The 27,789-nt window shown below is 47.5% G+C and overlaps 2 protein-coding genes across 2 annotated transcripts; both read right to left on the bottom strand.

Annotated features, from left to right (window-relative positions):
- Positions 1 to 4,466: 4,466 nt before the first annotated feature.
- LOC149330859 (protein arginine N-methyltransferase 3-like) lies at positions 4,467 to 21,222 on the bottom strand. The gene is made up of 9 exons (XM_089561561.1): positions 20,940 to 21,222; positions 20,268 to 20,373; positions 18,183 to 18,282; positions 16,472 to 16,771; positions 14,564 to 14,787; positions 12,765 to 12,907; positions 9,923 to 10,057; positions 8,670 to 8,757; positions 4,467 to 4,637 (listed from the first exon to the last, which is right to left on the bottom strand). Exons 1-9 carry the CDS (start codon positions 21,192 to 21,194, stop codon positions 4,531 to 4,533), a joined length of 1,458 nt encoding a protein of 485 aa, XP_089417687.1. The 5' UTR covers positions 21,195 to 21,222; the 3' UTR covers positions 4,467 to 4,530.
- Positions 21,223 to 22,332: 1,110 nt separating this feature from the next.
- Positions 22,333 to 27,070, bottom strand: LOC149330858 (uncharacterized). The gene is made up of 8 exons (XM_089559993.1): positions 26,851 to 27,070; positions 26,646 to 26,697; positions 25,683 to 25,994; positions 24,358 to 24,654; positions 23,604 to 23,726; positions 23,352 to 23,500; positions 22,936 to 23,113; positions 22,333 to 22,835 (listed from the first exon to the last, which is right to left on the bottom strand). Exons 1-8 carry the CDS (start codon positions 26,851 to 26,853, stop codon positions 22,384 to 22,386), a joined length of 1,566 nt encoding a protein of 521 aa, XP_089416119.1. The 5' UTR covers positions 26,854 to 27,070; the 3' UTR covers positions 22,333 to 22,383.
- Between the last annotated feature and the right edge of the window lie 719 nt (positions 27,071 to 27,789).

Here is a 27,789-nt window from a genome sequence, read left to right as displayed (position 1 = left end):
AAGACTTGCTCACTCTGCCTTTCCAAAGTACTGGCTTCAGGAATAGCAAATAAGCCTTGTTTGTGCCATTGCAGTACATAAAGTAAAGCACTTTCGCACCATAGCACTTTTACCGTCAACCTAGCTATTTGGAAGTGCGCCTTCAGCTCCTCCCACTGGTCCAACACTTGTTCCACTGCTGTCATGATTGAATGCCATTTCAACAATCAAGCTTGTAAGATCTTCAAAGTTACTTCTCCACTATCCAGAAGACCAAAAAGTTTCTTGAATGCTTGCTGCCCTGATGAGGACCTAGTGAGCCAAATGTAAGTTTCATTCACAAGGTAATCTAGGCTTCTTGGGAGTCCTTCTCCTACAGCGGCTGATGTCACCAGCTGGAGAGAATGGCAGACGCAGCGAGAGAAAACCCAAAATGAAGAACATCAGCCACGAGTTGCTGATAGACGCTGCTGTTTGTGCCTGTCATAACGATCGCATTGTCTGTTCTGATACCAACAAGATTTTCCCATTTCTCGCTGCGATCGTTTAGTGCACATTTCATGCTCTCAACAATGCTGCATGCACCGCATGTTTGTAACACGTAGAGGGACAAAAACGTTGCTACAGTTGATGACACTGCTTCACTGTGGTAAACACTGATATGTCAGTTGATTCGTCAACAATGATGCTGAACTTGCTGTTGTCAATTTCAGATGCAAGGTCTTCTTTCAAGTGTGGGTACAGAACATTTTTAAGCATTGTAGTGCATTTTGTCCTCTTCATTTGGCATTCTTTGGCAGCCGCATTGTCTGGGAATGATTTCTTGAAGAATTCTGCCATATGGACTGCAGTGATAATGCTGCAATGTTCAGCTATGAACAACACTGCCCTATGCTCTGCTGTGTTCACTGCATCGGTTTCACTTCTTCTTGGAAAGGTAATCTGCTTTTGCAACAAGCCAAATACGCTAGCAGCATTCTGGTGCTCTTTTGCATCTTTGTGCGCCTGCAAGTCGTATTTGTATCCAGGCTAGCACTGACAAAACTTACATTCTGCAACTTTCAATCCACTGAGTGTTGTCTTGCAGAGGAGCCAACTGCTCAGGTCCGTCGTGTCATTCACCTCAAAACTTTTGTGTGTACTTCACTTCCGGCATTTTTGGCATGATAATCTCCCATGCACATACGCACCAAAGAATTAAACTAACTCTGAGATAAATTATTTCCTGGCAAAGTGCCGCAGACAATGCCGATATGCGAAGCAGACTGCTTTATTGTGCTGATAACAACGAAAGCAAGACGAGGGAGCATGCACTGAGAGTGTTGGAAGTGCGGAGTGACTGTTTCTTTGAAGATGCTAGTTCCGAGGCTACCTACACTTTTACGAAGTGGTGAGGCAAGGTGTCTCAAGTGACCAAGGTACCAAAGTGCTGGCATGTCCCCTATTGCTATGTCTTGCAGGGTCGATGCATAGGGTCATGCATGGGATCATTTGACACCCCATAGCAGCCAGGAGTGGAGAGGCATCAGCTGCGAATCTCTCTGCGGGCTCTACCTCAAGGCATATCGTATAACGGCCCACGCCAACTGGCCCCCATCACAAATGACAAGCAGGCAACCGGCATTAAGTTCGACCTACACTGTCCTTCCCTACACATAAGCTGCGGGCCATTTTTTTTACTAAAGGCCAATGACAGAATTGCACAATTAGTTCAGATCCACATAAAAATCTGCTTAAATGACACCTGAAATCCACAAAAACAACGAGACCCACCAATTAACGATTGATAACTTCCTAAAAAATTTGCTAGCCACTAGACGCATATTTTTCAAGCTAAGAGGCAACAAAACTCGCTAAATTCAGCGGGAAAGCTGCTAAAATGGCAACACTGCCTATGACCAGAGCAGAAGCAGAGCAGTACTGCTGTCACCTATGATGCATGCCTCAACTATGTTGTGCAATCTATGCTGTACTAAGCTGTACACCACCGCAGAGATGGTGCACAAAAATAAGTATCAAGCACAGCAAACTGAGTATGCTGCTTAGAAGACATGCCTGTTGCAAAAGCATAACCATTTTATATAAAAATGACATTCCCATTTCCATACACTGACTGTGGCAAATAATCAAAACCCTTGTGGCATTGTAAAGGAGCTATGGAGCTTTTTCGACTGTAAGGACATGCATTAACAGTACCCCCAGTCTGCGATAGTGGACGTTTTCAGGCTTCCTCCATAATAGTGTGGTCTTGATTACAGGTGCGCGAAGAATGAAATTCAAGCTTGAAGCAAATTCAAATGGAATATCGACTAAAGTGGCAAAAAAAGTAATATTCAAATAGCAAAAATCAGCCATGAAAGTGCTAAAAAAAATTATCCAGAGGGAGTTTACAGAAGCAGCCGATTCATTACTGTAGACTCACATTAAGACGACCTTGGTTAAGACGGATTCTCGGATAAGATAAACAATATGAGACCATTTAAATCGTTTTCCATAGTTATATAGGACTGAATGTAAAAAAAAAAAAGTTTAAGGCGAACTGTTTCACGCTTGCTTAGGTTAAGACTAACTTTCACAGCAACGATGAACCATGGTGAACCCGCACAAAACAGGGCGTCTGGGCGGCCCGGGGAAGCCATCTTGCAGAACAACGCTTCCTTGGTGGGGGGGGGGGAATGCTTTTTTGCCGATGTGGGAATGGCAGGGCACCTTCATGCCAGTGCTGGCACAGAGATCTGACATGGCTAGGCCTCGGCATGGCGCATGCATCACGTGCCGAGTGTTTGCCTCTCACAGACTGAAAGGCGCGCTCACTGACATGGTGCTTAAAAACTCCGGGTCCACATTTTTAATTGACAAGATGCTGCAACGCATCATCACAGAGCAAAGATGGCCAGATCTCGCCGCAGGTAATTGCCTCCATATAACAGAAAGCCGCACTGTGTGTGCCTGCACGGAGTTGGTAACAGCTATGCTGCAGAATGAGTGAGACTCGTGCATGGAGATGCATGACTATCCTGCTCGGAACTTCCAAAGTGCTCGAAGCAGGATGGAAAGCAAAAAAAAACGAAAGACATCCACAAATAATAAAGTTGGGATACTTTGAGAAAAATAAAGTGAAAAAAGAAAACTACACAAATGCAATCTTAAAGTAGGATAATGTGAGCCTGTTTCATACCCTCAATCTTCAGCTCACTTCACGCTTAGTGCAATAAATGCTCCATCGGTAGTTATCCTCTCTCTGAAAGAATATTTTAGTCATTGTTTCTATGTAACATATATTGACACAGCTAGCATGCCAAGATATCTTATTTAGGGGCACTTCAGTTAAGCCAAGCAACATTTCTGCTCTCTTCAAGTTTGTCTTAAGGGAAGTCTATTGTACTTCATATTGAATCAGTGTTTCCGACCTAAAAGCATCAAAAGATACTTTAGAAAAGTACGCGTGACACTGTCCCTCCTCGTGCCCATCCAGACGCCTGTGTACTGTGCGGTGTCGGTGCACGTTAAAGAGCCCCAGATGGTCGAAATTTCCGGAGCCCTTCACTACGGCGTCCCTCATAGCCTGAGTCGCTTTGGGACGTTAAACCCCTGAAAACGAAATCGTGGCCCTTGAGCACACTTTATTTTAAAGACTCTCCTGAGCTATTACTCTTAGTGTACTACATTAAATGGCTCACGGCCACAGTATACAGCAAACCAAGAATGTACACGTGTCTAGAAATACATAGTGCACTGAGCTGTGATTGCAAATTCATCCCGTAAAAAAAAAGCTGCTTCGTCATTTTCATTTAGGAGAATGGAAAAAGAATATCCTGAAAGAGCTCCGGTACAGAATGAGCACAAGCAACACTACTCCCACTGCCACATTATGCTCTATGTCGTGTTCAGCAATTCGTGCGCTGATTTCAAAAACTGAAATACAAATCACAGACTACCCACACAATGGGTTTCTTGCTAGCAAAGAACGCATTGGCCCAGAAACGTCTATCCACATTCTTTCAATGTACAAAATATATTGTTCCACCACCTGTCGTGTATGCTTTTGTACGGATTACCATTGCATTTGTGGCAGTAGTCATAGGCACAGTCACGTTGTGGGTTGCCCAGACTCAACACCAACGCACAGGACAGTCGATGCGTCAGGCAGACTTCTCCGCAGCAGATAGGTGGCTTAGTTCAACTATCTGTGCAAGGCAAGCTTTCGTAAAAGGTGCCATATGAAGTGCAGGTTAAAATGAAAGTACTAGTGTCATCGTGGGCTCTCTGATCTGGAACTCGAATGACGCAGATCTCTGTGGCTATGTATGTGCTCCCAAGCACCCAGAGTTTGAGTTCAAATACTACTACATAATGAAACCTCAAATCAAATTATTTTCAAATTTACACATGGATATCCTTAGTCTTATGTACGAACCTTTACCAGACTTTGTTCTTGCTTCCAGCACTGTTAACTTCAAAATGCGAAACCAACAAGCGCAAGCTGCTGTTCTGACAAGTAACGTTTATTATCTGAAGATGGCATGATGAGTCAATGTGGCTGACGTCTCCTCAATGTAGCACATACTGCTGGTGCACTGCACCCAGCGTTATGGTGACCAGAAGCTCCCGCCGACCCTGGCGTCGACATTCCAATCTTCCCCTCAGTGTTGTTGCACCTGCATATAAAGCGACACCACGGTACAGAGAGTGTTACACCACCAATTTTGAGGCAGTACACTAGGGTCTGCATTCTAGAAGTGTCCGCTAAATAGGCGTGTCCAAATCGGCATGGCTTGCAGTGAGCATGTTGCTCTTGCTCTGGGAAAAGGCAAATGCTGCCGCTGTCATCTTGGATCGCATTAGCCATGGAGGAAGGAAAGAACTAAGGAGAGGCCCTGACGTCACTTTTTGTGAAGCCGCCCCGCAACCGGAAGTTGGCTCGGCTCTCCTCACTATCTGCTTTCTCCACCGAGCTACGGGGCGGGGATCGCGCGCGGCTCGCAAGCGCTTCGTAAAAGAAAAGTATAAAAAAAACGCGACGCTCGCCGTTACACTCCTACACCTCCCTCCCCGCAAACACGCACCTAGACACAGACCGGCGCACAGGTGCGGTGAACCTTTTCCGACGCCAGGCGAAGAAAGACAACATTGCGCGCCGCTTATAGCTCAGCTCACCATCCTCCTCGGGCTACCGTACACCCGCCGTGTGGCCTTCGAAACGCAGCTCAGCATCGCCGAGAGCGGCTTCATGTTTCTGTGCTGTTTGGTGAGGTGCGAAAGTTCGCTGATCAAAACAATCAACGCTTCTTCGCATGTCGAAGCGCGGTTCCGGAGTGCCACCTTTTCGCGAGATTCATTTCAATGCATCGATCGCTCCGCGTAACGACACCAAGTTGGACGAACAAAATATCAAATGAGCGGTTATTTGCCGCATTTAAAAGCAATCTTAGATGCGTGCGTAACGTCACGACGCCAGGCATGTAGACTTTAACACGCAAGGCCGAACACACCGTGCCGAAAGCCCGTCCACCGCCACCGAGAAACACTTGGGCCCCTAGCAACAACGACGCTAACGACGCCGTACGCCGTTGCTAGTGGCCCGAGTTTTCTTAGCAACAACGACAACGTTGCTAGTGGCCCGACTTTTTAAGCCTAAATTTTGACGTTACTTCCGCCACATTCTCGCCAATGCATTGGGAATACGAAGGGCCTCTCCTTAGTTTTCCTTCCTCCATGGCATTAGCTGTGCAGAACCTCCCACTGCATTTACATCAGATACTGTCACTTCTTTTTTGCTTTCGAATGTTTTAGTATGCATGGTAAACATATGCAGCACACATTTTATAACACTCACTTCAGCACTTTGAATATTCATGCAATGGCATGTGCAGTTTCAGCTGTAATGATGTAACAGGAAAGATGGGTCAGCTGTCATCTCTGCATTTTAGGGCTCCATACCAAAGAAGACACTTCCAGATTACAGGCCCAGGGACCAAACTTTGCATCCAGAGAACAACACATCCAATAGACATCCCCACATCAGCATAGAAGACATCGTGTTTTCTTGGTTGAGGTGTCTGTACATGCGTGCAATGAAAATGGGCCAGATATGGTGAGCCGTGCATGGTCCGAACAAGAGCCTGATAACCATTCCCAGTTGCCAGTTAATGGTAAGTTACCAGTTAATGATAACCAGTTAATGTGGTAAGCATGTGCCAATCAAAGGCAGCAGAACATTGAAACGCTGTGAACAGCAATGGTCAAAGGGGTCTCTGTGCTGCCTCACAGCAGCTGTATAGGTGCCTGCAACATAACAGTAGCACCGGTGTCTTGCCCTACTGCCCTGTACTTAGGCAAGGTCTGTAATTCATTGCGTGCACTATATGGCCACAGTGTGCACTATATGGCCACAGTGTGCACTATATGGCCACAGTGACCATGTTATGAGGCAGCTCACAGCAAGTGCCATCACGACTGTCAGCAACAGGCTGTCACTAATCACCGGTTTAAACATCCACCGTGAAGGAAGTAGCCAAAGAGAACAATCACAGAAAACATGATGCACCATGCACTTCACACATCAAAAAAAAAAAAAAGAGCACAACTTTCTACCACACTGATTGCAAACTGAGCATGCAATCACTGGCAAACAGCACAAACAAAAACACGGGAAAAAAATACCCACAGGATAAGCATTTCTTTCCTTAAGGTTTTTGCCTCATTACGCTGATCGCCTATTATCAGTTTAAACCAATACACCCAACTTGCAGATGCTTTTCAGCCCGTGTAATGTCAATATGCTTACACTTTCATTTTAAGTGCAGGTTACTTATTACTATGCATTCTTAAGGACTGTTACATGAAAAAGAATAACTACAGCACTCGGCTCGCTTGCTAGGATACGCTAATTTTTAAGCTACCATTCAAAACACTCTCTTCACGCAACTTACATACTCAGTGAATAGCTGTGAGGATGCACCACTCACAACGTGAGATGTACCACTAGCAACAAATGAAATGCAAACAAGAAAACTAAATGCCAACAAAAAAAAACACAAACATGTTCGCTCCGTGGGAAGAAATACAAGCCAGGTTGATTAGCACTTCAAATTTACAGTCTTTGCACCTTCGAAATGAAATTACCCTCATCTTGTGCTTTACCCATCTAATAGGTTGTTATTTGATCCATTTGTCTTGTTCACTCTTTTGTTGCTGACAGTACAGGGTTGCTCAATGTGGAATATTGTCTTTACTCGAATTTAGGCCGGCCAAGATTTTCAGCCAACACCTAAAGGTTGAAGGCCAAATAAAAAAAAAAAGCTTTCCTCAAATGTGCCAGCCAAAAAAACAACTGAGAACGACAACAGGGACAGTACACAAAATGAGGCTTATTTCCACGAACCTGCTCCCGCTCACTTGTCCTCGTCATCGCTGACTTCCTTATCACTGTCCTCTTCGTACAGTGCACAAACAGCGCTATCAAGTGCACTGGAAATGTTGCTCTTTTGGAATCAGCGCGCAACCAAGCTTTCCGGACCGTCATCACAGGCTGCAACGATCCAGCTAGCTACAACTCAAGTGCGACCAATTGATGCGGCTCGTTGGAGTTGGCTTGAGTGTTTCACTGATCCCATGAAACACCTCATTCTCTCTCCAGCTCTCTCGCTTTGGCCTGGAGCACTTCTGTGATCACTGGAAGCGCCGCTGTCTTCCGCAATTTCAGAAACTCTGGCAATGCTATAAACTCTGGCAGGTGGCAATGCAATAATGACACCGTCTGCTTGGTGCCATAACGTCGGTGAAAAACCACACGTAAAAAAACTTGCACTTCTGCGGAACGTGCCTACACCCCCACACGAAGAGAAAACGAGGTCAAAATGGATGCCAATGCTCTGTGTTTTTTTTATTGGCATCGGCTACGGATAGTATCAGCTCAGTGCTGTCTTCTGTTGGAATTTTATGGGGGCACCACCTGTGTGCTGCTTTTTGAAACGAAAGCTTCGCTCGGGCTTCAATCACGAACCGTGCAAATTTGGCCATCAGCTGAGTTAGAGGTCAAACCATAGTAGAGCCATAGTGCATAGCCGGGTGCTACACCAAGCTGGTCCATAGGCTTAGAGGTCAGACAAAGGTTGAGGTTGGACTACCCCCAATCTCAAGGTCAAGTCAAGGTCAAAGTTGGACATATGAGTGGCCACTTGAGTATGATGTCCCTATAAGGGACGCCATAGTGAAGGGCTCCGGAAGTTTTGACCACCTGGGATTAGTTTGGTTTGCTTTATTGGGGTTTAACGTCCCAAAACAACTCAGGCTATGAGGAATGCCTATGAGGAATGAGGAAATTTCGACCACCTGGGGTTCTTTATCGTGCACTGACATCGCACAGCACATGGGCCTCTAGAATTCCGCCTTCATCGAAATTCAGCCACCACGGCCGGGATGGAACCCGCGTCTTTCGGGTCATCAGCCGAGCGCCATGACCACTGAGCCACCGCGGCGGGGGCCCACCTGGGATTATTTCACGTGCACTGACATTGCACAGTACACCTCTGAAAGAGGCTGGACCACTAATACCCAGACTGTAATGCTCTTCCAGTGTGCCACCACTATAAAATCTGGTCTCGCCTAAACCACCAATTTTCACTGTGAGCACCAGCAGCACATCAGGACCTTGTGATCAAGGCTTCACAAAGAGTAAAAGAACTCACCTTCAGCCAGCACCAGCGGCTTCTCCAGCAAAAACACCGTCTGCTTCCAGTGTGTCGGTTCTGCACCTACGGCTGTGCTAAGGACAACCTGTGGAGGAACAGAATGCAGGTTTAGAACGGGTAGGAAGGATTGGTCTCTTCCACACTAATGACAAAAAAAAAAGATTGCCACCTGTGCAGAGTATTTTCTAGAGCCAATGCATTGCTGTAAGCACTTCAGCAATGAGCACAGCCAATTTGAAAGCCAACCCAGGAGAAGGCGTACACCTACAAAAGCACTCAGTACCACAAGGGAGCCTGAAGTCTTTACATGGATACGAGCACTTGTGGGTAAGTCCCACCAATACTTTAGGTCGTGCATGGCTTTGCCACATCTTAGGCTTATGCATGGGAGAACAGGCCTCACAAACACTCGCCCTTTGTATGCCAACTTTGTCCGTATTTATCCCCATTTTTCTTCCTACTCCTCTTCCCTAATTCGAGGCAAACAAATGTTTCTCCAAACTTTTTCCAAACAAATGTTTCTCGTTTAGATTTGTCTGACCTGTAAGTATGCCCTGTAGATATATCTTAGCAGCAGACAACACACTTCAGTCGTGCTGTTTGCACATGTGAACGAACAGGATTTTTTTTGCTGGGATGGCTTCGTAAAGGGCTATTGAATTCAACATTCCCCTTGTCAGTGAGGGTAAAGCAGCTTGAGAAAACTACAATAGCAAGCGTGGTTTAAAGCATTCCCGTTGCAACAAGCAAAAGAAGAGACACGCAAAGTCGGCAACCACGAAAATCCGTAGCATTGGTGCATCGAAGCAACGCGACGATGGCGAGGCAGCCAACCAGACTTGAACTGCATGCAGTGCCACCACTGTATGCATTATGAGAGCAGACACTCCTCTCTATAGGGACGAGTGTGGAGACAGCAGACTAGCAAGTATATCTAGGGACCATAACCTCACGACCACACTGCTATCAACCATCCATCATCAGACGCAGTACATGCAGTTGACATGTAGACCGTCCCAAATAAAGCAAAAATTCAGCAGTACTGAATAACGTTCAAATTGTGAAGTCAAAATGCGGAAGCAAAACTTCAACCTGTAGTAAAAAGGCCCACTACACATATGAACAAATAAATGAACGGGCATCTTAAGTCTGAGCTAGGCACCAAAAAATTCATCAACATTGTCTCACTTCCTCTGCAAGCTTAGAGGTTCCTGTACAAAAAAAAAATACGATCCATGTTCGCTACTCACAGGCACAGGCAGTTCAAAGGTGCAGTCGAAGTAGCCAGCCAAGGCGGTGACCTGCTGAGTTCCCGGCAAAAGCTCCAGCTCAAAGTCCGCCACAAAGTCACTGTCCTCCATGCTGCACGTGTTCAAATCCAAGTTCTGCACAGACATATTTCTATGGTTTGTTTTTGTTTGTAGACTTGCTTTCTGTTCGTAACTAAAATGCTCCACGCTGAGGTAATACATGAGGAGTACCTCATGTAAAAGGTGTCTCAGGAATCTCAACCCTCAGTGTGCCAGTCAAGTAGAAGCACTAGCCTCGGCAAACTGGTCATGCAAACTGGTCCGACGCACTTGCCCAGGGCAAGAACAAGCCACTGCAATCTTTTTCATCAGAACTAAGCCCCCCCACCCGAAAAAAGACAGAAAACAAGACAGAATTGCTGTGACTAATCAAGCAAACAAGGTCATACATCATGCCCAAAACAATAGCTTGTTCCACCTGTGGCAGTCTTGAGTAAAAATTTTGTTATCCTAACTACGTAGTACACTGAGCGCAGCCTTGTTACAATGTCTACAATGCAAACAAGTTTCATTCACCTTACACAGTACAACATAGACAATACTTTGCAACTAATTTTCAGATCTCTGTGCGTGTCAACGAATGTGTGGGTCACCTTTCGAAAAGTGTCTTCACATGACACCCAAATGCACACTTAAAGGGTCAGTCTACTCACCGAGATGAGTGTATAAATAATGGCATATTCTGGTAGTTGGCACCCTATAACATCAATAACGAGGGATCTGCTCCCTGTTTAGGCAGGAATTTATATTTTATTTCAGCGTTAAAAGTCGCGTAAAAATGCATGGTGGCGACCCCAAACGTTCATTTTGTTGGTGCAGGTGGTAGTCTTTTTTTGTATAAGCATAAGTGAATATACTACGTACCGTTAGTATGCCCCAATGTCACAGAAATGTACGTTTTGTTCTAGTAAACTGTAGAAGGCGTACCGCTCGTTTTTTCTGTAGATCACATGAATATTTATAGTGATACGTACGTTAATGCAGGCACATTCCCACTTTTAGTTCAGCGTATGCTAGCAGAGACACAAAAATAAACTCAGCCTATAGTGGCGCCATCTGGTTGTCAGGACAGGAACCATTGGTGTAAACAGACCGACTCTCCACTTAAGCCTAGAAGTGGCAGAATCGTCACTCTAATTATTAAAATAAAGCAAATTTATCACTTATACGTTTTCTTATAGGCGAGATGAGACGAAGCGAGAGACCAGCGCCCCACTTATGGCCAGTGAACGCACTGAAAAAGGCAGCAACAACGAGAATACAGTCCAAAGCGAGAGGTCCGGCTTCGACGGGTGCCGCCATGTTTGTCGCCGCGCAGCTATAGTCTAGCCACCATAGCGCGGCAGAAATCCACATGGTTGCCAGATGAGACTGCCACCTCATACAGATGTGTTCCCACATCAATAAATTCTATTTTAAAATGTTCTACCGCACTTCTTGGCACCACACCTGGCTAAACGGTAACTTGAGTAATGAGCTATCGGTTGCCACAAAAAAAAATATGGCCGATAAAATTCAGTAGACTGACCCTTTAACCACATCTCCGAGATCACGCTCATTTTCCTTTCAACATGCCCTAAAAACAGTCATGTGTTTGGTTCTTTTACCGATGTTACTCGGTCAGTTTGACTCTTTCAGTGAAACGATACAAAGCACTTCTACCTCCAGCTTATCTAACACATATCGCAAGGTCACTGTAAAGGGTGCCCTCACTTATCCCTGTACTGAGCTGCCTCCGTTAACTGTTTCTTCCCCCAAAGATCTGCCTCCACCAATTTTTCCGTCACCCCTGTGGCTTCTTCCATTCACTGTCCACCTCTCACTCCCTTTCCTCCAACATCCTCTCCATCCGTCCTAACCACATGTCCAAACCAAAGGAGCCTTGGCTCGTGTAGCTTCACGCCTACCCTACGTCTGCCACCTCAACTGTACCCCTAATACGGTCATCCTGCACTTGATGCCTCCTGGTCACCCCGTCTAAGCATCCTCATCTCTGTCGCCTCCATCCGCTCCACCATAGAGTTTCTTACTATTACCTAGAGGGAAAGCTGGCAGCCCGTCTATGGGAGTTTGCATGGCGACCCCTCGAGACCACTTCAGCCACCATGGGCGCTCAAAGCATCATGGGGCGGTGAGCTACTTGTTGCGGAACTGCAACTTTTGGCCAAAAAAATAATAGAAAAATAAAGCTGTTTGATAACTACAAACATCCTAACATTCAATATCTTGTCTAATGATTGCAACAAACGAGCAGAAAAGCATTTAAGTGCAAAGTTTGCCCAAAATAAGAGACGACTCGCTCTCCTATTGGCCAAGTAATGAACACTATAAAAACTAATATTTCGTACTTAACAGGCGCACTTTTAAAAGTACCTAAATATATTTTCAAAAAAGATGTTGTTGCTTAGATACTTTAAGAAGTTTTTTAATGGCATTTCGGAAAAGTGAAATCTTTTATTGGCGTCGTGTGTGTCTATGCGTTTTTACTACTATGGTTTTTGCACACTGCGTTCGCGTGAAAGTCGTCTGCGCACACACGAACAGCGTTTTCGGAATGAAACGTCTCAGTAGTGCCACTCCGTGTTCCCGAAAAACTACGACTGCCCTGCAACAAGCAGCTCACCGCCCCATGATGCTTTGGGCGTCCATGGTGGCTGAAGTGCAGCGCCGCCAGCTTTCCCTCTAGGTAATAGTAAGAAACTCTATGCGCTCCACATCTCGTTTTATGCAGTACTGCTGAAATCAAACAGGCAGATAAACAACACCGCCTAGCCACACATACCAGAACAGGAACTGGTCGTGCTGAGCAGATGCTCGAGGACGTGACGTCCATCACGTGGGCCTCAGCCAGCACCTCCCGTCGCATGCAGCTCATCCGGAAGCCCTCCACACCGTCCCAGAAGCCCACCATCCGCTGGTAGATGCCTACACATGGGAGAGGAGAAAGACGGACTCACATTCCCATCAAAGGCACATGCGCGGGCACGCAAGCATGGGAACAAAGCTGAGATAACCCCCAGGCAGGACCAGGACAGACACTGTCACTGCACGCACAGCATCATGGTGCACAATAACCACCTGTGGTTTCACAAGTGATCAGACAACTATGTTAAGCTTCCGGTCCCTCAGAAGGACTGCTATTTCACACATGCACTGTCACAACAGGAAGTTCAAGAAGCTTGTCAAGTTAAAAACAGGTGCTGCAATGTATCAACAATACAACAATCCTTACGAGTAACGAGGTACAATGCTACTGAGCAATGCTTGCTTCACGTGACAGTATTTATGCATGCACAAGGTCTGTCGGTATGAGCACACTCACGTGTAAATTGTAAATTGTGGGGTAAATTGTGCAGCTTATGGGACACAGGCTATGAGAGAGACTGCAGTGGAGGGCTCCGGATTAATTTAGGCCAGGTACACCCGAAAATATATGTACATCCCACAATGCACTAAGTCTGCCAAGAATACGAGTCTGAGACAGAACAGGGGGATGCAGTGGGGATGACTTCAGCTGATACACTATGCAGGAAGACAGGCTGGAAAAAGGAGCTCACCACAGGTGAGCCAACAAACAACCAAGAGGAAAAGATGACCCTTTAGGAAACGGGACTAACACATTTCCCACTCAGAACGAATTTTTCTTTAACTACAAAGTTTCTGAGAAAGCTGTATAGCTTTCCTGTGTAGCCGTATGGCTGCGCTTGGGTGGATGCCAATGAGTAATTACTCCCTTATTAAACAAATGCATATGTCAATGTGTGTGGGCGCATGTTTTATATGCATGAATGTACAAATACATGTGCATTTATGCCTTGGATACCATGTATTGAGCTCAATGTGCAATGACATATCCCCTCTTCCCCACTCTTTTGCCCTAGATTGGAATAGCAGGACACAGACACAATTCTCCAGATGATTTCTTCATCCTTCCTCACATTAATTCTCCTTCCCTCCCTTCATCAATGCAACCAGAACAAAACGGCCTCACTGATTACTCAAGCACGCTGTCATGAGAACATGCATTACTCCTTTTCTTAAAAACCATCAAATCTTAGACATCCCACATACTGTTATGAAGCCTTTTTTGACTGCCCAAATGAATCATCATCATTTATTGTACCCTTAAAGATCCTGTCTGTCTGGGACACTGCATAAGAGGGAGTGGGGGGGGGGGGGGGGGGGGGAGACAGCAGTGTAAAGCAGTCACACAAACGCATGTGAACATGACTGACCAACTAGGTGAATCCTAATCACTAAGCCCATATTTATGGTCCTGCGGTTATGTCCATCACACTGTGCTGGGGAAAGAACAGGGGGCAACAAGATGCCCCCTATCGTTCTTGTAACAAAAGCAGTTAATGAGAACTTTCAAACTCACCAGATGTTTTTTTTTTTTTTTCCAAATTTGGAATGAAACTCTCATCACAGCACAAGATGATGACAAGAATCTTGGCACAAAAAGTACAGGTCATATACCGGGAATTTCGGTACATGCTTATAACTTTCTTGGGCGACCAAGAAGACACAAATTCCGACTCAAGCAAGACCACTGCTGGATGTCCAGATAACGCCACTCACCCATGTCCCCTAGTGCCACCAGGAAGATCCGACACCGGCTGGGCAGCATGAGCCCGCCTGGCCGCAGTAGTCGGTCCCTGGCCCTTAGCACGCTGTCGAGCATGCCCTCGAAGAGCAGGAAGTAGCCCATCCACTCGGACACGAGCACATCCACCCGCTCGGGCAGATCCAGCTCCTCTGCACAGCCATGCACCAGCGTCACCTGCTCCGACAGCCCATTCTCCCTGCAGTCCCAACAGCACTCTTTCAAGACCCACACTTCTCTGTCAGGACAACCTGTCTGGTGTCACAGCCTGGTGCCAGCGTGCTTACCCTCCTTAGTGCATAAAGCTCATGAGAGACATTGCCAGCCCGAGACAATTCAATTCTTTGTTTTTCCAGAACGAAAAAGTACCGTCTGTTGCAAAAGTTCACAGCCCACCGCGCCGTTCATTTCAATGGCGTGGTGGGCTGTAAACTTTTGCAACAGGCGGTACATCCTGGAGAGGTTCATGGGCTAAAAGCTGTTAGCAACAACTTGACAGGGGCCCATGAACCTCTAAGTCTTCAGGAGAATCTCCTCAGATGTCACCACCATCATCAGCCCAATTACATCCACTAATGGTCAGAGTCCTCACCCCCATGACTTCCAACTGACGGGACACTGACGACAACTCCTCAAACTACTGGTTTCGATAAAGATAGATTCTTTGGCTTTTTCTGGTTGTGTTTGTCCGGCATCAATAAACCGTATGTCCGGCATCAATAAACTAGACATGCGCAAACAGTGGATTTTTGGTTCGAAGCGATTTCGAAGGGAATAGTAGTAATTGCCTTTGAATAATTTCAGAATGAATTTATTTCAAATACTTCTGGCACACAAAAAAGATTGAATGACACAATGAGCATTTTCAAAATCACGTATTTTCCTAACACACACGGTCATTACGTGAAAAAAAGAGAGAGTGCATTGAAGCTTTGTCAAACTCGCTGAAGCTCGCCAGACTTTCTGCGAAAATCACAATTGGAAATTGGGGGAGTTCACCTATCTGCAGTGCCAACGTAAGTAGGCTCCATTAAAGATGAACCTGACAGGACCAGAAAATTTGGCTCTCAAAGTTCATCTCAACAGAAGTGTCTCTAAAAAAACATGCGAGCATGCTAGGTGTGTCCACATATATCATACATGAAAACAATGAATCGAAGAGCCTTTGAGAGAGGATAATTGAAATTACAGCATCTGCTGGACAATGCACAAAATGAACTGATGACTGAGAGCATGAAACAAGCTCACATTATCTTCCTTTAAAATGTCACTGTAACGGTTTTATTTTTTCACCATTTTTTTTCTGACTGACTGTATCCCACAGCAAATGCTATTTGTGTGTGTGTGATTTTATTTATTTATTTATTGATACTGCAGGCCAAAATACTGATCCAAGCAGGCGAGGCAATATGGTGACAAGGCCTGACAATGCAAAACACAATAAAAACTCACAAATAGGATGCAGGCTGTAGCAATGTTACTCAAACAAGTGAATTCTTGCACTAGCACAATAACTGACAAAAAAAACCTAGAGATCACTGCGGCGACCTGTATTGGAGCAATGCAAAAGCAAAACGTCCACATACTATATCGACGTCCGTGGCTATTTTGACATCTAAGTGTATTTTTCCACATTTAATTCATTAACTATTAACACCTCATCAAGCACATTTTTCCCACAGCAACATTTTATCACACATCTCCCTTTCACACATTTATCTTCAGAGAACGATGTAATCGTGCGGACAAAACTGCGGACACTTTTTGCTGACGTGACAGAGCTGACGGGTTCAGAAAATCAGGTCAGAAAATCGCTGTGCCAAAATAACAGAAACTAGCACAGAAAGTAGCACGAGAGAAAACTGGGACTACGGCCTTCTCACCTGATGATGTCCATCGCGTTGTAGACGATGTCCGAGCGGTCGACTCCTATCACTGCGCGTGCGCCCGCCCGTGCGCACAGCATGGAGAGGATGCCTGTGCCGCAGCCAACATCGAGCACAGTTCGGCCCCGGATGCATGTCTCCGCATTCAGCTCGATGGCCGTGCGGTACGACTGCATGCGGGGCTGGTCCGACAGCATCTCCAGGTGGATGCTGTGGTGGCCGTACGACTGGAAGTACGGCTCATCCCGCTCCGCCTCATCCTGTTCGGCGGGCTGCAGCCAGCACTCCGCTGCTTTCCTGCAACGCATTCAATTCATTGTGCAAAGGCAGAAAATTGGGCGAGATGAGAGATCTTTTGAGTATATGAAACACAGTGCAAAAGAAGGCCCAGAAAGAAGTGGATGACACATCGAGCTCGCTATCAAGCGATTCTTCTATTCTGCCAGCCACGAATACATACAGAAAAAAACAGAAGGCAGGAACGAAAACAAAAGGTAAATAGAAACCTGCTGACACAAAAATACACATGGCCCTAAAATTGACAGCCCTTAAAACCTTTCTCAAGCAAAAATATGAGGCAGGTAGAAACTATGGTAAGACGCACTAAAGACTGGTAGGAAAACTGCATTAAAGGTGCACTAAAGAGGTATCTGAATTCGTCTTTTTACCAAGTATGTACACATTCCAAGCATTCTTCGAAACTTCAAAATTATTGTCCTGTGCGGCCGATTTCCCTAATTTAAATCGGATTAAACGTCCTGACTCCGGCCTTTATTCGAACTCGCCGCTGACGGTAGGAGGAGTCAACCGAACTTTCAGCCAGTCTTGTGGCGGCTTGCCGCTATGCCAACAGCGGAGTGATACGTGGCGATTGGCAAAAGCAGAGACCATGCGTATTTTTATTTCCGTGGGCCTAATTTGCAGCTATGTGTCTCTGACTGGATCTATTTATTCACGGAAGCCTAAAAGACAAAATAAAAGTGAAAGGGAACACGCCACGCGATTGCCTGAAAGGCACTCCACGCGTTAGTTGACTAACCCTACCGTCAGCGGTGAGTCGAAAAAAAGACGGGAGCTGGGGCATTTAATCCGATTTAAATTAGGGTAATTGGCCGATAGACGTGTAGATAGAGTTCCAGCAGTAAAAAGACGAGTTCAGATTCCTCTTTAGTGCACCTTTAACTATTCTACAACCCTCTTAGCACATCCACAAATGTACTTCAAGAACGCTTGAAAAAATGAAAAACTGCAGGATAGAACAAGGGGTCACCATGAGAGACAGCCAACCATACTCTACATGACCTGGCATGAACGCTCTAATGGTTTTAAACCTTAGCTCTGGAGGACTTTCCAAAAGCCAGTTTTGCCACTGAAACAATCATTAGTGTATGCTGCGCTTGCATCTCATTACATCACCACCACAGTGCCGGCAACAACTTTACACAGCTTTGCCCACGCTGTTCAGGCCCCTGAATCACACCGTCAAGGAGTATTTGTGGCCAGTTCTTTTCGATTTCCTTGCAAATCCATTTATAGAACTGCAAACACTTGCATGACATAACACAGCCTTGCAATGACTGTCACATCAGTAACACACAACAGGTACGCCTTCCAACCACAGCGGCAGACACTAACGGTGCACCATAGGTCATGGGGTTGACAGAGGAAATTCGGTGAAGAGTAAGAAGTGCACTAAATGCCAACGCACCTCATGCACTCTATGGTCTGCTCGGCTTGAGACAGCCGATCACGCAGCTTGTTCAACTCATCCTCGGGTTTGGGACCACCGCTGGAGAACTCTTCCACATCTGCAGCAACAAGGACATGTTGTTCACATACCAGCAGTAATGCACATACTGTGAAAACAGAGAGTGAGCCGAGACAGTGAACAACAGTGCTTGCTTGTCAATGAAACTTCATAGCAACCAATGAGAGGATAAAGGACAGAAAGTGAAGGAAACACGCAAGCACGAAGTATACGCACTTTACACTCGTTGCAGTACACTTGGTTGAAGAACCTGAAGACAAGTGCTTGCACAAATCCTCAGTAGCTACGATAAAAATGTAGGTATTTTGTACTACAGTGTCCTCTCCCTGCGATCTCCGTGTGTACGATCTCCGTGCGATCTCCGTGTAAACCCCTAGGCTGTTTAAGTGTTACAACCCCCAAGCTGTTTAGGAACGTGTTTTCTGCAACAAGAGTACACGCACCTTCAACCTGAAAGCTCCCTTGTGTCTCTGTTTATCCTCCTACTGTGGGCTACAAAACAATACTTCAGCTGTTTTATGATGCTGGCTTCATCAAACTGTGCACACATCATACAAATAGAACAAGCCCACGTCACACTGCAGTTCCCCGTACCCCACTGACCGCAAGAATGCCAGAAGCTGAAGTCCTCAGCAAAAGTCCAGCAACAGGCTTAGCCACAAGCCCAGATATCACAGACGCAATTCCTTTAGCAGGCACACCCATTTTACCGACTCTTATACACGCCATCCAAAGAGGTAGAAGTTTCTAGGATGCGAACCCTGTCATGTATCTTTTATTTACTTCACAACAGCAAAGTGCAGCTTATTCTGCTCTAAACCACTTTCGCGAAATGTACGACTTTGCACTATCAGCAACGAATAAAATGTGAGCACAAGACAACTGAAATACGAACAGCAAATTGAGAAGATCTTAGCCAGGGGAAGCTCAATTTTAGTGCGGGTTACTTTCTCTCCAAAGGCACGGAGGCTGCCGCTTGTATTTCCTCTTCAGGAGCTAATACGTCTGCGTTTCTGTGCTTGAATTCCATCTCTCTTGTTTGCACTTCATTCACTGCTACATGCCAACTTTATCAGCCAGAAAAACCTAGCCACAAAAGCCAGAATGTGGATAAACTCAGCCCTTGCCTTGAGATGCACAAACCCAGGCAAGCCATTAAAGGCATCATGACCCGAGGAAACAGGTGTGTAGGTATAGCCTTGGTGGAAAATCTTTAGACCATAGGGTCTGCTTTTGAGATCTGTAGTGAAGCACTGACAACACCACAGAAGCTCAATGTCTTTGAGGCGGCGAGGAAGGGTCGCATCCTCACCCCTCATGTTAACAACAACCCAATAGCAGCTGGAACTGCCCCCCTAGGCTGCTTACAAGGTCATTTAGGGTGTGGCCACCATATCCCTGCAAACTTCTTAATCTCATCTACCCTCCTAACTTCTTGCCGCTCGATGCCACGCTTGCCTTCTCTTGGAATCCTCTCCATTACCCTTATCCTGCCTTTGCATTACATGCCCCAAGTCGAGAGTAAGCACTTCCAGGGCAAATCGGTTGTGGCAGACTCAGTAAGTCGTGAATGGCAGCAAGACTAATGCCATTAAAACTTACGGTAGTAAGCACTTACTGGCATCAAATTTGCCCATGTGACACGAGTATAAGCAGTGGTCAAAAAATGATACGACACAGGAACAGATTCCAGAAGAGCTTCTAGCTGGCACTCATAATGTTTACCATACCAAAATGACACTGCTATAACACAGCAGAAATAGAGCTAGCATACTGAAACAAAAGCAGCAATGTGCACGCGTCAACTTCGTAAAACGCCGTAATTACTGCTTTTTTTTTTTTCTTATGCAGCATAAAGGTAAGCTGAGATTCCAGCCGAGATTTTTAAAACAAATTTTTCCAATGTTCTATTTCTTGCATTTGTCACACGTTAATAAACCAGTTAAAAAATCACCCTCTCCTTGGTCTTTGCAGCAAGCCATTCAGCCCCACCCCTTCCCCACCATTGAACAGAAAATGGCCCACCGTAAGTCAGGAGCAAGTCATCTGGAACAACGGGCACAAGGTACTGGTCGTCCTCCCAGGGAAAACAGCTTGAATCGGCGTTCCGCACCTCTTCAGGGCGCACTTTCTGCAAGGATTCGGCAGACACACACACACCAGAATGCAATGTAACTTCGTTAATGCGCCGCTGAAGGTAGCAACCAGTAAGAAGAACCCGAAGTTGGCCGTAAAACGCAAGCAACACGAGGAACAAAACAACGAAGACAAACATCACATGCAGCGTGAACACAGCGAGTTCGCCTGTGTTATTGTTTTCAACAGACTTTTCCTAATTAGTAGCTGCCAGGACAACCTCACTACTTGAGTACGGGGGATGGCACATTCTAATTACTCGTCAATGTTAAGTCTCGGTGACAAAATCAGGCATACATTTTCACATCAGACACTGAATTACTTCGAAAAAAGCTGTATAAATGACACCTTCGCCGCCGTTCGCGACAAGCTTGCGTCATGAGCAGGGACAGCTGGCAAATCAAAACCGAATAACAGTTTCACAGATAGGTTTACTTTCACATGCAGACAAGTGCGGCCCAGCGACGGCTGACAATTAAAACCGAACAAGTTTTACAGACACATATCTATTTACTCTCTGTTCTCACACACGCGCATAAGTGCGGCCGGAGCTTTACGTACATTTCGTCGTATGTAGTTGACCATCTTGATGTATCCGAAGCAGTCCAAATGGAAGCGCTCGACCATCGCCTTGATGCAGAACGCGTGGTCCAGCGCGCAGTGCTCGTACACCAACTCCGGAGAGGCGCGCACTTCGCCGCAGAAAAGGCACGCGCTGTCCGCGAGCTCAACTTCTAGTTCCTCGGCGCTATCCCAAGCAGCGTCATTTTCGTCGTCAGACATGGCACAAGCTGAACCCACGTGCCCGCTTGCCATGCTGCCGCCGCTTGTGACCAAATGGTAAACAGCAACTGATGCTGCTGCCCATGCTGCTTCCCGTGCCGCTTTCGCCGTTAGCGCCGCTAGCTCGGCTGGTTGATTCTGCATAAAACTCTTCTGAAAACATTTGTATGTTGCGCAGTTAGTACAAAAACAGACTACAATATTGTGTTCTTTCCAAAGTCACACAAGCAACATGCTGAGCTTATAGGTCGTCAGACAACCAGCTAATCAAATCTAGGGACAATGCGTTTACGCCAGAGCGCGTTTTTCAATTTCGGTTGCTTTGTAACTCCATTTAAGCTACGAGATAAAATGAGATCGCACGGTGTCTTGCACATCTCACTGCATATCTGTTCAGACTTCAGCGAAAGAGAACGCGAAATAGTTATTCACTAATTAATTCATTAATTATTGTCGCTGTTATTACTGTGTGCTGCGACGTTGGGCAACATCCAGAGCCCCCCCACGTGAATTCCTGCCTTGTTTACATTTTTGTTGTAACCAACGACCTCCGCGTTGCTACGTTGAAAACCTTCATCCAAGGTTCCTGAACCAGCTTCTTCCCTTCTGCTGGCTCGAAAATCTTATTTCCTGTCCTTGAGACTGAATGGTCAGTCGACCTGTTTCTGCTCGACACCGGTCTGCGGGCATCTTGAGGACGGTGAAGACGTGCTGTGAACCCGGCGGCGGCGCGCGAGTTCATTTACTGTCAATATTTTTGTCGCGATGTCCTACTCCTTCCACCTACTTGATCACCCTTGAATCTGAAGAAACCAGTCATTAGGTCTCTTAAAATGCTTCGACCTAAAATTGAATATGCTTCTTCGAATATCAAGCTTACCGCTCAGTTCATTACTCAGCACTGTAACTTTGTGAGAAGACCTTAGAGATACCGATTCCATTTTTTCTATTAACGGATCTTATATTACAAACGGATCAAGCAGAACTTGATCCGAATCTGCCATTAAATTCATAAAGCAGTCTCCCTTCAGTTCAAGGCAAACTTGAATGAGCGAGTCCAGCTAACGTGAATCTGCATTTCAGTGATGAATGCGGAGGAAAAATGTCCGTTCCAGATATATTTTATTTACATATGTACATGTCGTCAAACTTCTACTGCACTAGACAAAGGGAGAGCGTGGCGACGTGACTAGTTGCGGTGGACCAGCGGGCCCTGTGGAGTCTAGTTGCAGTGGTTCATGATGTAGCGCAGCCTGAATCCACCGACGTGCGGGTTCCTGGCGTCCTGCGCGGCAGCAGCGGCAGCCGATGGCGGGTCCCTGACGCCGGGGCCGGCGGCGAGGTCGGGCGTCTCGACGACCGTGATGACGGTGTGGTGCGGGTGCTGGGGCTTGTTTTGGAGGTTGTGCGGCACGCGCTTGATCACCGAGTAGGGGCCCTTGACGAAGCCCACCTGGGTGCCCACCTTCTGCTGGTTGTGCTGCTGCTGGAACGCCTGCATCGACTGCAGCGTCGGACTGGAAACAATGGGGGGCGGCACACCATGACGGGGGTCGTTGTCAACGGAGACGTTGGGGTTGCCGTCGAAAGCGCGCCCCAGGGCAGTGCCCACGCCGCTGCTGGTGCCCCGAGGCCTGGAGGTCACCACGGACACGGTGAAGGGAAGGACGTCGGCTGGAGGGGAGAGAAAGGAGGAGGTTATAGCGTCGTACGCAGGAAAACGAACGCTCAAGGTTGGGAAGAATGCTCCTCAGAACAGAGGCTATATACTCACAGCTGACAGCTCCTCCGGGGAAGCCACGCCCGCAGAAGCGATCGGAGGTGACGTCGTCAAGGAAGGCCTTGTTGGAGCCACTGGGCACGAACAGGTAGGCGTCTTCGCAGTTTCGGGCTCCCGTCAGCGGCGTCGTGGCGCGGCCCATTTGGAAGAAGTTGGGTTCACTGGGGCTGTACTGCATTCGATGAAATAAGATGAATGACGTCACACTGCATTCAAATAAGTTCAAAGCACTGCCCGAGTATACGGATATATGGATGTTTAGTAAGTATTAGTATATTAGTAACCTAAGGGGGACCACGGGCGACCGTCACTCCTTTCCAAGAATGGTTATGGTAGGTGTAGACCCCCTATAAGACCCGATCTGCACACATGGGAATATATTTCCCTCACAAGTTCAAGATATAACTTACGGTGATCTGGCAGAAGCCGAGCTGCTTCTTGAAGCAGACGCTGTACTTGTGGCCAGCGATGAGTTGCTGGCTCTGTGCCGACGGCAGGAAGTTGAAGCTGCTGAACTCTCCGGAGGGGGCCGTGAAGTACTGCAGGCACGAGTCGGGCGCTGCAAGATCGAAAGACGTTACTATCTCACACAAGACAGCATCACGGCACAAACTTCCGCTGTGGAAACAGCCACGACTTTTTTGATAAGACAGGAAGCCTACCCTTCACTGGCGAGAGGCAGTGCACTGTGGAGACCCGGACTTGCCACTTGCGACCAACCGGAACATCGCTGCCGATGTTGAAGCTCAGCACAGCGCGCGTCGCCTCAGAAACGTCGATGTACACTGAAAGAGAGCAGGGTGCGCTCATCAGCACAGGGACAGCTACAAAAACGGTAGCATCCAGATTGTCGGTGAAACAGCCATTGCGGGCGGATCGAATTCCATAGAAGCCATAGAAGTACGCTGTGATTTACGTTTAGAGGATGAGCCACAAGTTGGCTCTGCCCTACTGGCTACGGTTAAAAGAACAAAGCCCGAGTTTTGGAACTCTTACGATTCACAGCCGTTGTGAAAAGCAAACTGCCCAAGGGGTGCTTCTGCCCCATGCTGGGTGGCTCGTAATGGAAACCCATGGCATGTTATACTGTGGACAAAGGTTGCATAAGAGTAGTGCATAAGAAGCCAACGGTTAAACCCTATGGTACCTTGCTACATGATCTGGCATATTTGCAAAAAAACATTCCACGGGCAGATTCTTTCATTTAACTCATTTTGAACAGTGCATGTCTGTTCTTTACCGCTGCCTTTAAAATGCGATCACTAGACGGCTCCCAACGGGAAAAAATATGACGTTGGTTGGAGGGTAGTGACGTCACAAGACCCGATAATTCGCTTTGGTTGGAGGAAAGTAACGTTGCCGGTGACGTCATTTCCGGTACGGAAACCATATTCTAAAAGCGGCCGGAATGCTCACTGTGCTGTCCGGCGTTCTGTCCGCACAGGGCGGGGTAGGTGGTGCCTCCGAGACCCGTGGTGACGGTGAACACGTCATCGTCGCAGAGGCCCGCCCGGGGTCCCGAGGCGCGGGGCGCGGCCAGGCTGAAGTGGACGAAGTCCAGCCGCAGCTGGCACACCTCTCGTCCGAAGGTTACCTCTACGCTGCACATGCCGGCGCGGCGGAAGTCGGCGGGGAAGTCGGGGTTCCGGAACGACGTCTGGTTGCCGGTAATGGTACCGCCGCAGGTCACCACGCTGGGCACCTCCTCGGGCACTGCATGAAGGCGCGAATGTTTGTTTGAAACGGGGTGTCACCATGCTCGGCGTTTCTTTCTCAACATTTATCACCTCCCTGCTTGTACCACGAATCTTTCAATCGATTCTTGCTACCACAGACTTCCACCGTACGCAGCCGCTACACACAACTGCAATTGCTGGCACTTCTATGGCAAGCTAGGTTCTAAGCACAGGCAGTTCTTTTCGTGGCGTAAGCAGCCGCGCAGCGAACGACTTAGGAAGGTAGTTGGGAAAATCTGGGCGAAAAAAAAATTGTAAAAGGAGCGCGCAATAAAGTTGCGGTAGACCTGGGATGTTAAAGAACAGGCCGCATCACGAATATCCTCCAGCAAGATTTTTGTAATGCCCTTTCTAGGAGGCATTCACGTGACATCGCGGGCGCCATTTCGGCGTCCAATGCCCAGCTTCAGGGGTGCAGGCTAAAGAAGAGGGGGGGTTAAGCCAATTAGACACGCTCTTTGGCCTTTCGCTGTGCTGCATAAAATGGCGACCACTGTGAGTGCGCACCTCCTATATAGATATAGATTTGAATTTCAACGTCTTCGCGCCTTTCCCTCTCCTCTCGTCACTTTCTGGATGTTAAAAGGTCGGCGCTCCACCGCCGGCCTCATCGCCGGGGGCGGAGCTTCCTGACCCGCAGCACTGGGCCACGGTCCGCGGCGTCCTGTATTACTCCGCTGGCCAATCACAACTGTAAGCGAAATCAGCTTTTTGATGTTTGTCTACATCAAACAATCCATGTATCAAAATTCTAGAGCTCATAATTTTTTTCTTGCGCTAAGCTCCATGTTAACGTAACAAGAAACGTTTAAGCGGTGCACTACTTTTTCGTCGTGGAGGAATTCTGTGTGCGAGGGCTGCATGTGGGCGGTGCGACGTCTGAACGAATCTAACCAACAGCCATACGGTACGCGAGCATGGAAAAGTCGCCGGAAAGAGCTCGCCGCATCGCGCGTGATTGCAGATTCTGTGCCGAGTGTAGAAGCGTACTGCTGAGACGCTCACCCTTGCAGCAAACCGTGGGGTGAACGCAGTCCGTGGACGAAACGACGACCCCGCCGGAGGAGGCGCAGTTGAAGTGGGCCATGCAGCTCCCAGTCTCGAAGCCACTCAAGGAGGTGCAGGGCCGGTTGGTGCCTCGGATCCGGTCCACAATGGTCTGCAGCAGCGCAGACGGCCGAGCCCAGTCGGGCACGAGTCCGCCGCCGAGGGCGCTGGTGGCCACCTGCGTCTGCGGGGGCTGCGGGGGGAGCTTCTGCTGCAGGGGGTTGGGCGCCCCCGGAACGAGCTGCAAGCCGGCGTTGGTGGCCAGTGCGCCTGCAGGACCAAGATGTACAAATTGACAAGACAGATAGACACTTGAGGCCGTACCCTTTGTAACGCGCGGGCACCACTAAAATGAGCACCCAGACCAAAAAACAAAACAAAAAACGAGATGAAAACGCACAAGGAGAGAGAGAAAAACGCAAAGCCCAAAGCAAGGAGAATAACGAGCGCCCTCTACAATTTTCCAACTGAAAGCCCTCGTTCGCAGACGGCAATCTCGCATTCTTGTTCGAAAAGGGAGGGGAGGATGCGCACCTTTCTCCGTGCGAGGGAAGTTGTTGAAAGGACACAATAGAGCTGGGGTACGAACGCGAGGAGCGATACTCGTCAACGGAATGCATCCTTTCTACAACTTTCCTTCGAGGGATTTTGGGTGGAAAACATATTCCTGTAAGTCAGCTTTCCCGAAATTTTGCTCAGAAAGGGGAACATGTTTAGCAAACACCAGCAGCACAGCTAATCGGACCAATATTGGAAATTCAATGGCAAATGCAGGTCCTACAAGGAACCAGAGCGAAGCCATGCATTGACAATATTGGGCAAATTACCGGTGCTACTTGGAAAAGTGATCGGCACGTGCCGCCTAGCGATTTTAATGCCGTCTACACAGCATGCGGGAACGAATCGTAGAAAAAGGCTTACCAAGGGCGCAGGCCGCCAAGACGGCGTAGACGGCGACAAGGGGATGCATGACCTGCAAGAAAAATGGAAATTCATTACAGATGTTCCAAGCAAACAAATGCGAGAGTTTCTGGCATCAATCTCACATTACACAGGATTGCATGCTTAACGGAAATATCTGAAAATGAGACAAGCTAGTTACTGAAATCGAATTTAGGCATTATACCATTCATTCAGAGGTCCAACGGAGACCGAGCGATGCTCCTAGTCGTGCCACGTACAAACGGACTGCTCACTACTTACTAGAACAGGTCTCTCCTGTGCGCTTGCTGCGTGCAGACTGGAGGCTCAACTCGCTTAAGAAGGGGTTATACAGCGCGAGTCACGTGGTTCTCTTCCCATGAGCCTCTACGAGAGAAGGAGAGGAGTGAATAATGGAAGAATGTATTCACACTTTCCATCACTTTTTCTCTCACTCATTCGTTGAAGCAACAAGCAAGGCACCCCCCTCTACCCCACAAAGGTCATGACACGTCACCACCCCTGATGTCACTTTCTGGCCCCAAGATTTGCTGCCTTGCCCACGCCTTGCAAACCCATGGGGGAGGAGTTACAATGGAAACCGCCCCCAACTGGTCCTCTCCACCCACAGTGTTTCGCTCTCCACTCAGGGGAGAGTGAAAGGGAGTTGGAGAGTGAGACTGTGGATGAAGCGTGGGGGAGATGAGTCAGCAGCCCTGCACTGTGTCTTTGAAGGAACAAACAGCGCGACGAAACACGGACACACGTAGAAAAGACACACACACGAGCGCTGACTCACAACTGAAAGTTTAGCGCTCGTGTGTGTGTCTTTTCTACGTGTGTCCGTGTTTCGTCGCGCTGTTTGTTCCTTCAAATGCATTACCAACTAGCCCGGAACCTTGCTCTTCTGCACTGTGTCCTTCTTCGAAAAGGTTTGCGGGGCTGCCCCCAAATCTGCGTGAACCTGAAGTCCCGCCGGACATTGCCAGCTGGTTACAATGATGCATTCCCTTGACAAGTACCTGTCCAAAGCCACCTGTCCAAAGTCTAGGTGGCTTTGACCTGTCTCGACCCGCTCCTGTCGTTCGCGCCTCGGCTCTATTGTGTCCTTTCAACAATTTCCCTCCCGTGCAGATAAAGTGAC

This window comes from Amblyomma mixtum, chromosome 9 (genome assembly GCF_055824585.1).
Source record: "Amblyomma mixtum isolate Tamu chromosome 9, ASM5582458v1, whole genome shotgun sequence".
Taxonomy (NCBI): Eukaryota; Metazoa; Arthropoda; class Arachnida; order Ixodida; family Ixodidae; genus Amblyomma; species Amblyomma mixtum.
This window is presented reverse-complemented; position numbering and strand designations above follow the sequence as displayed.

Bases quoted from the DNA above. Each gene is read 5' to 3' on its own strand.
- LOC149330859 (XM_089561561.1), bottom strand. From the start codon at position 21,194: ATGGCAAGCGGGCACGTGGGTTCAGCTTGTGCCATGTCTGACGACGAA. The intron at 16,772-18,182 runs GTGCGTTGGCAT...AATGCGTTGCAG, and splicing joins CAGACCATAGAGTGCATGAG to GAAAGCAGCGGAGTGCTGGC. The intron at 8,758-9,922 runs GTGAGTAGCGAA...GTTCCTCCACAG, and splicing joins CCTTTGAACTGCCTGTGCCT to GTTGTCCTTAGCACAGCCGT.
- LOC149330858 (XM_089559993.1), bottom strand. The intron at 23,501-23,603 runs GTAGGCTTCCTG...TCGATCTTGCAG, and splicing joins CTGCCTCTCGCCAGTGAAGG to CGCCCGACTCGTGCCTGCAG. The intron at 23,114-23,351 runs GTAAGTTATATC...CATCGAATGCAG, and splicing joins TCGGCTTCTGCCAGATCACC to TACAGCCCCAGTGAACCCAA.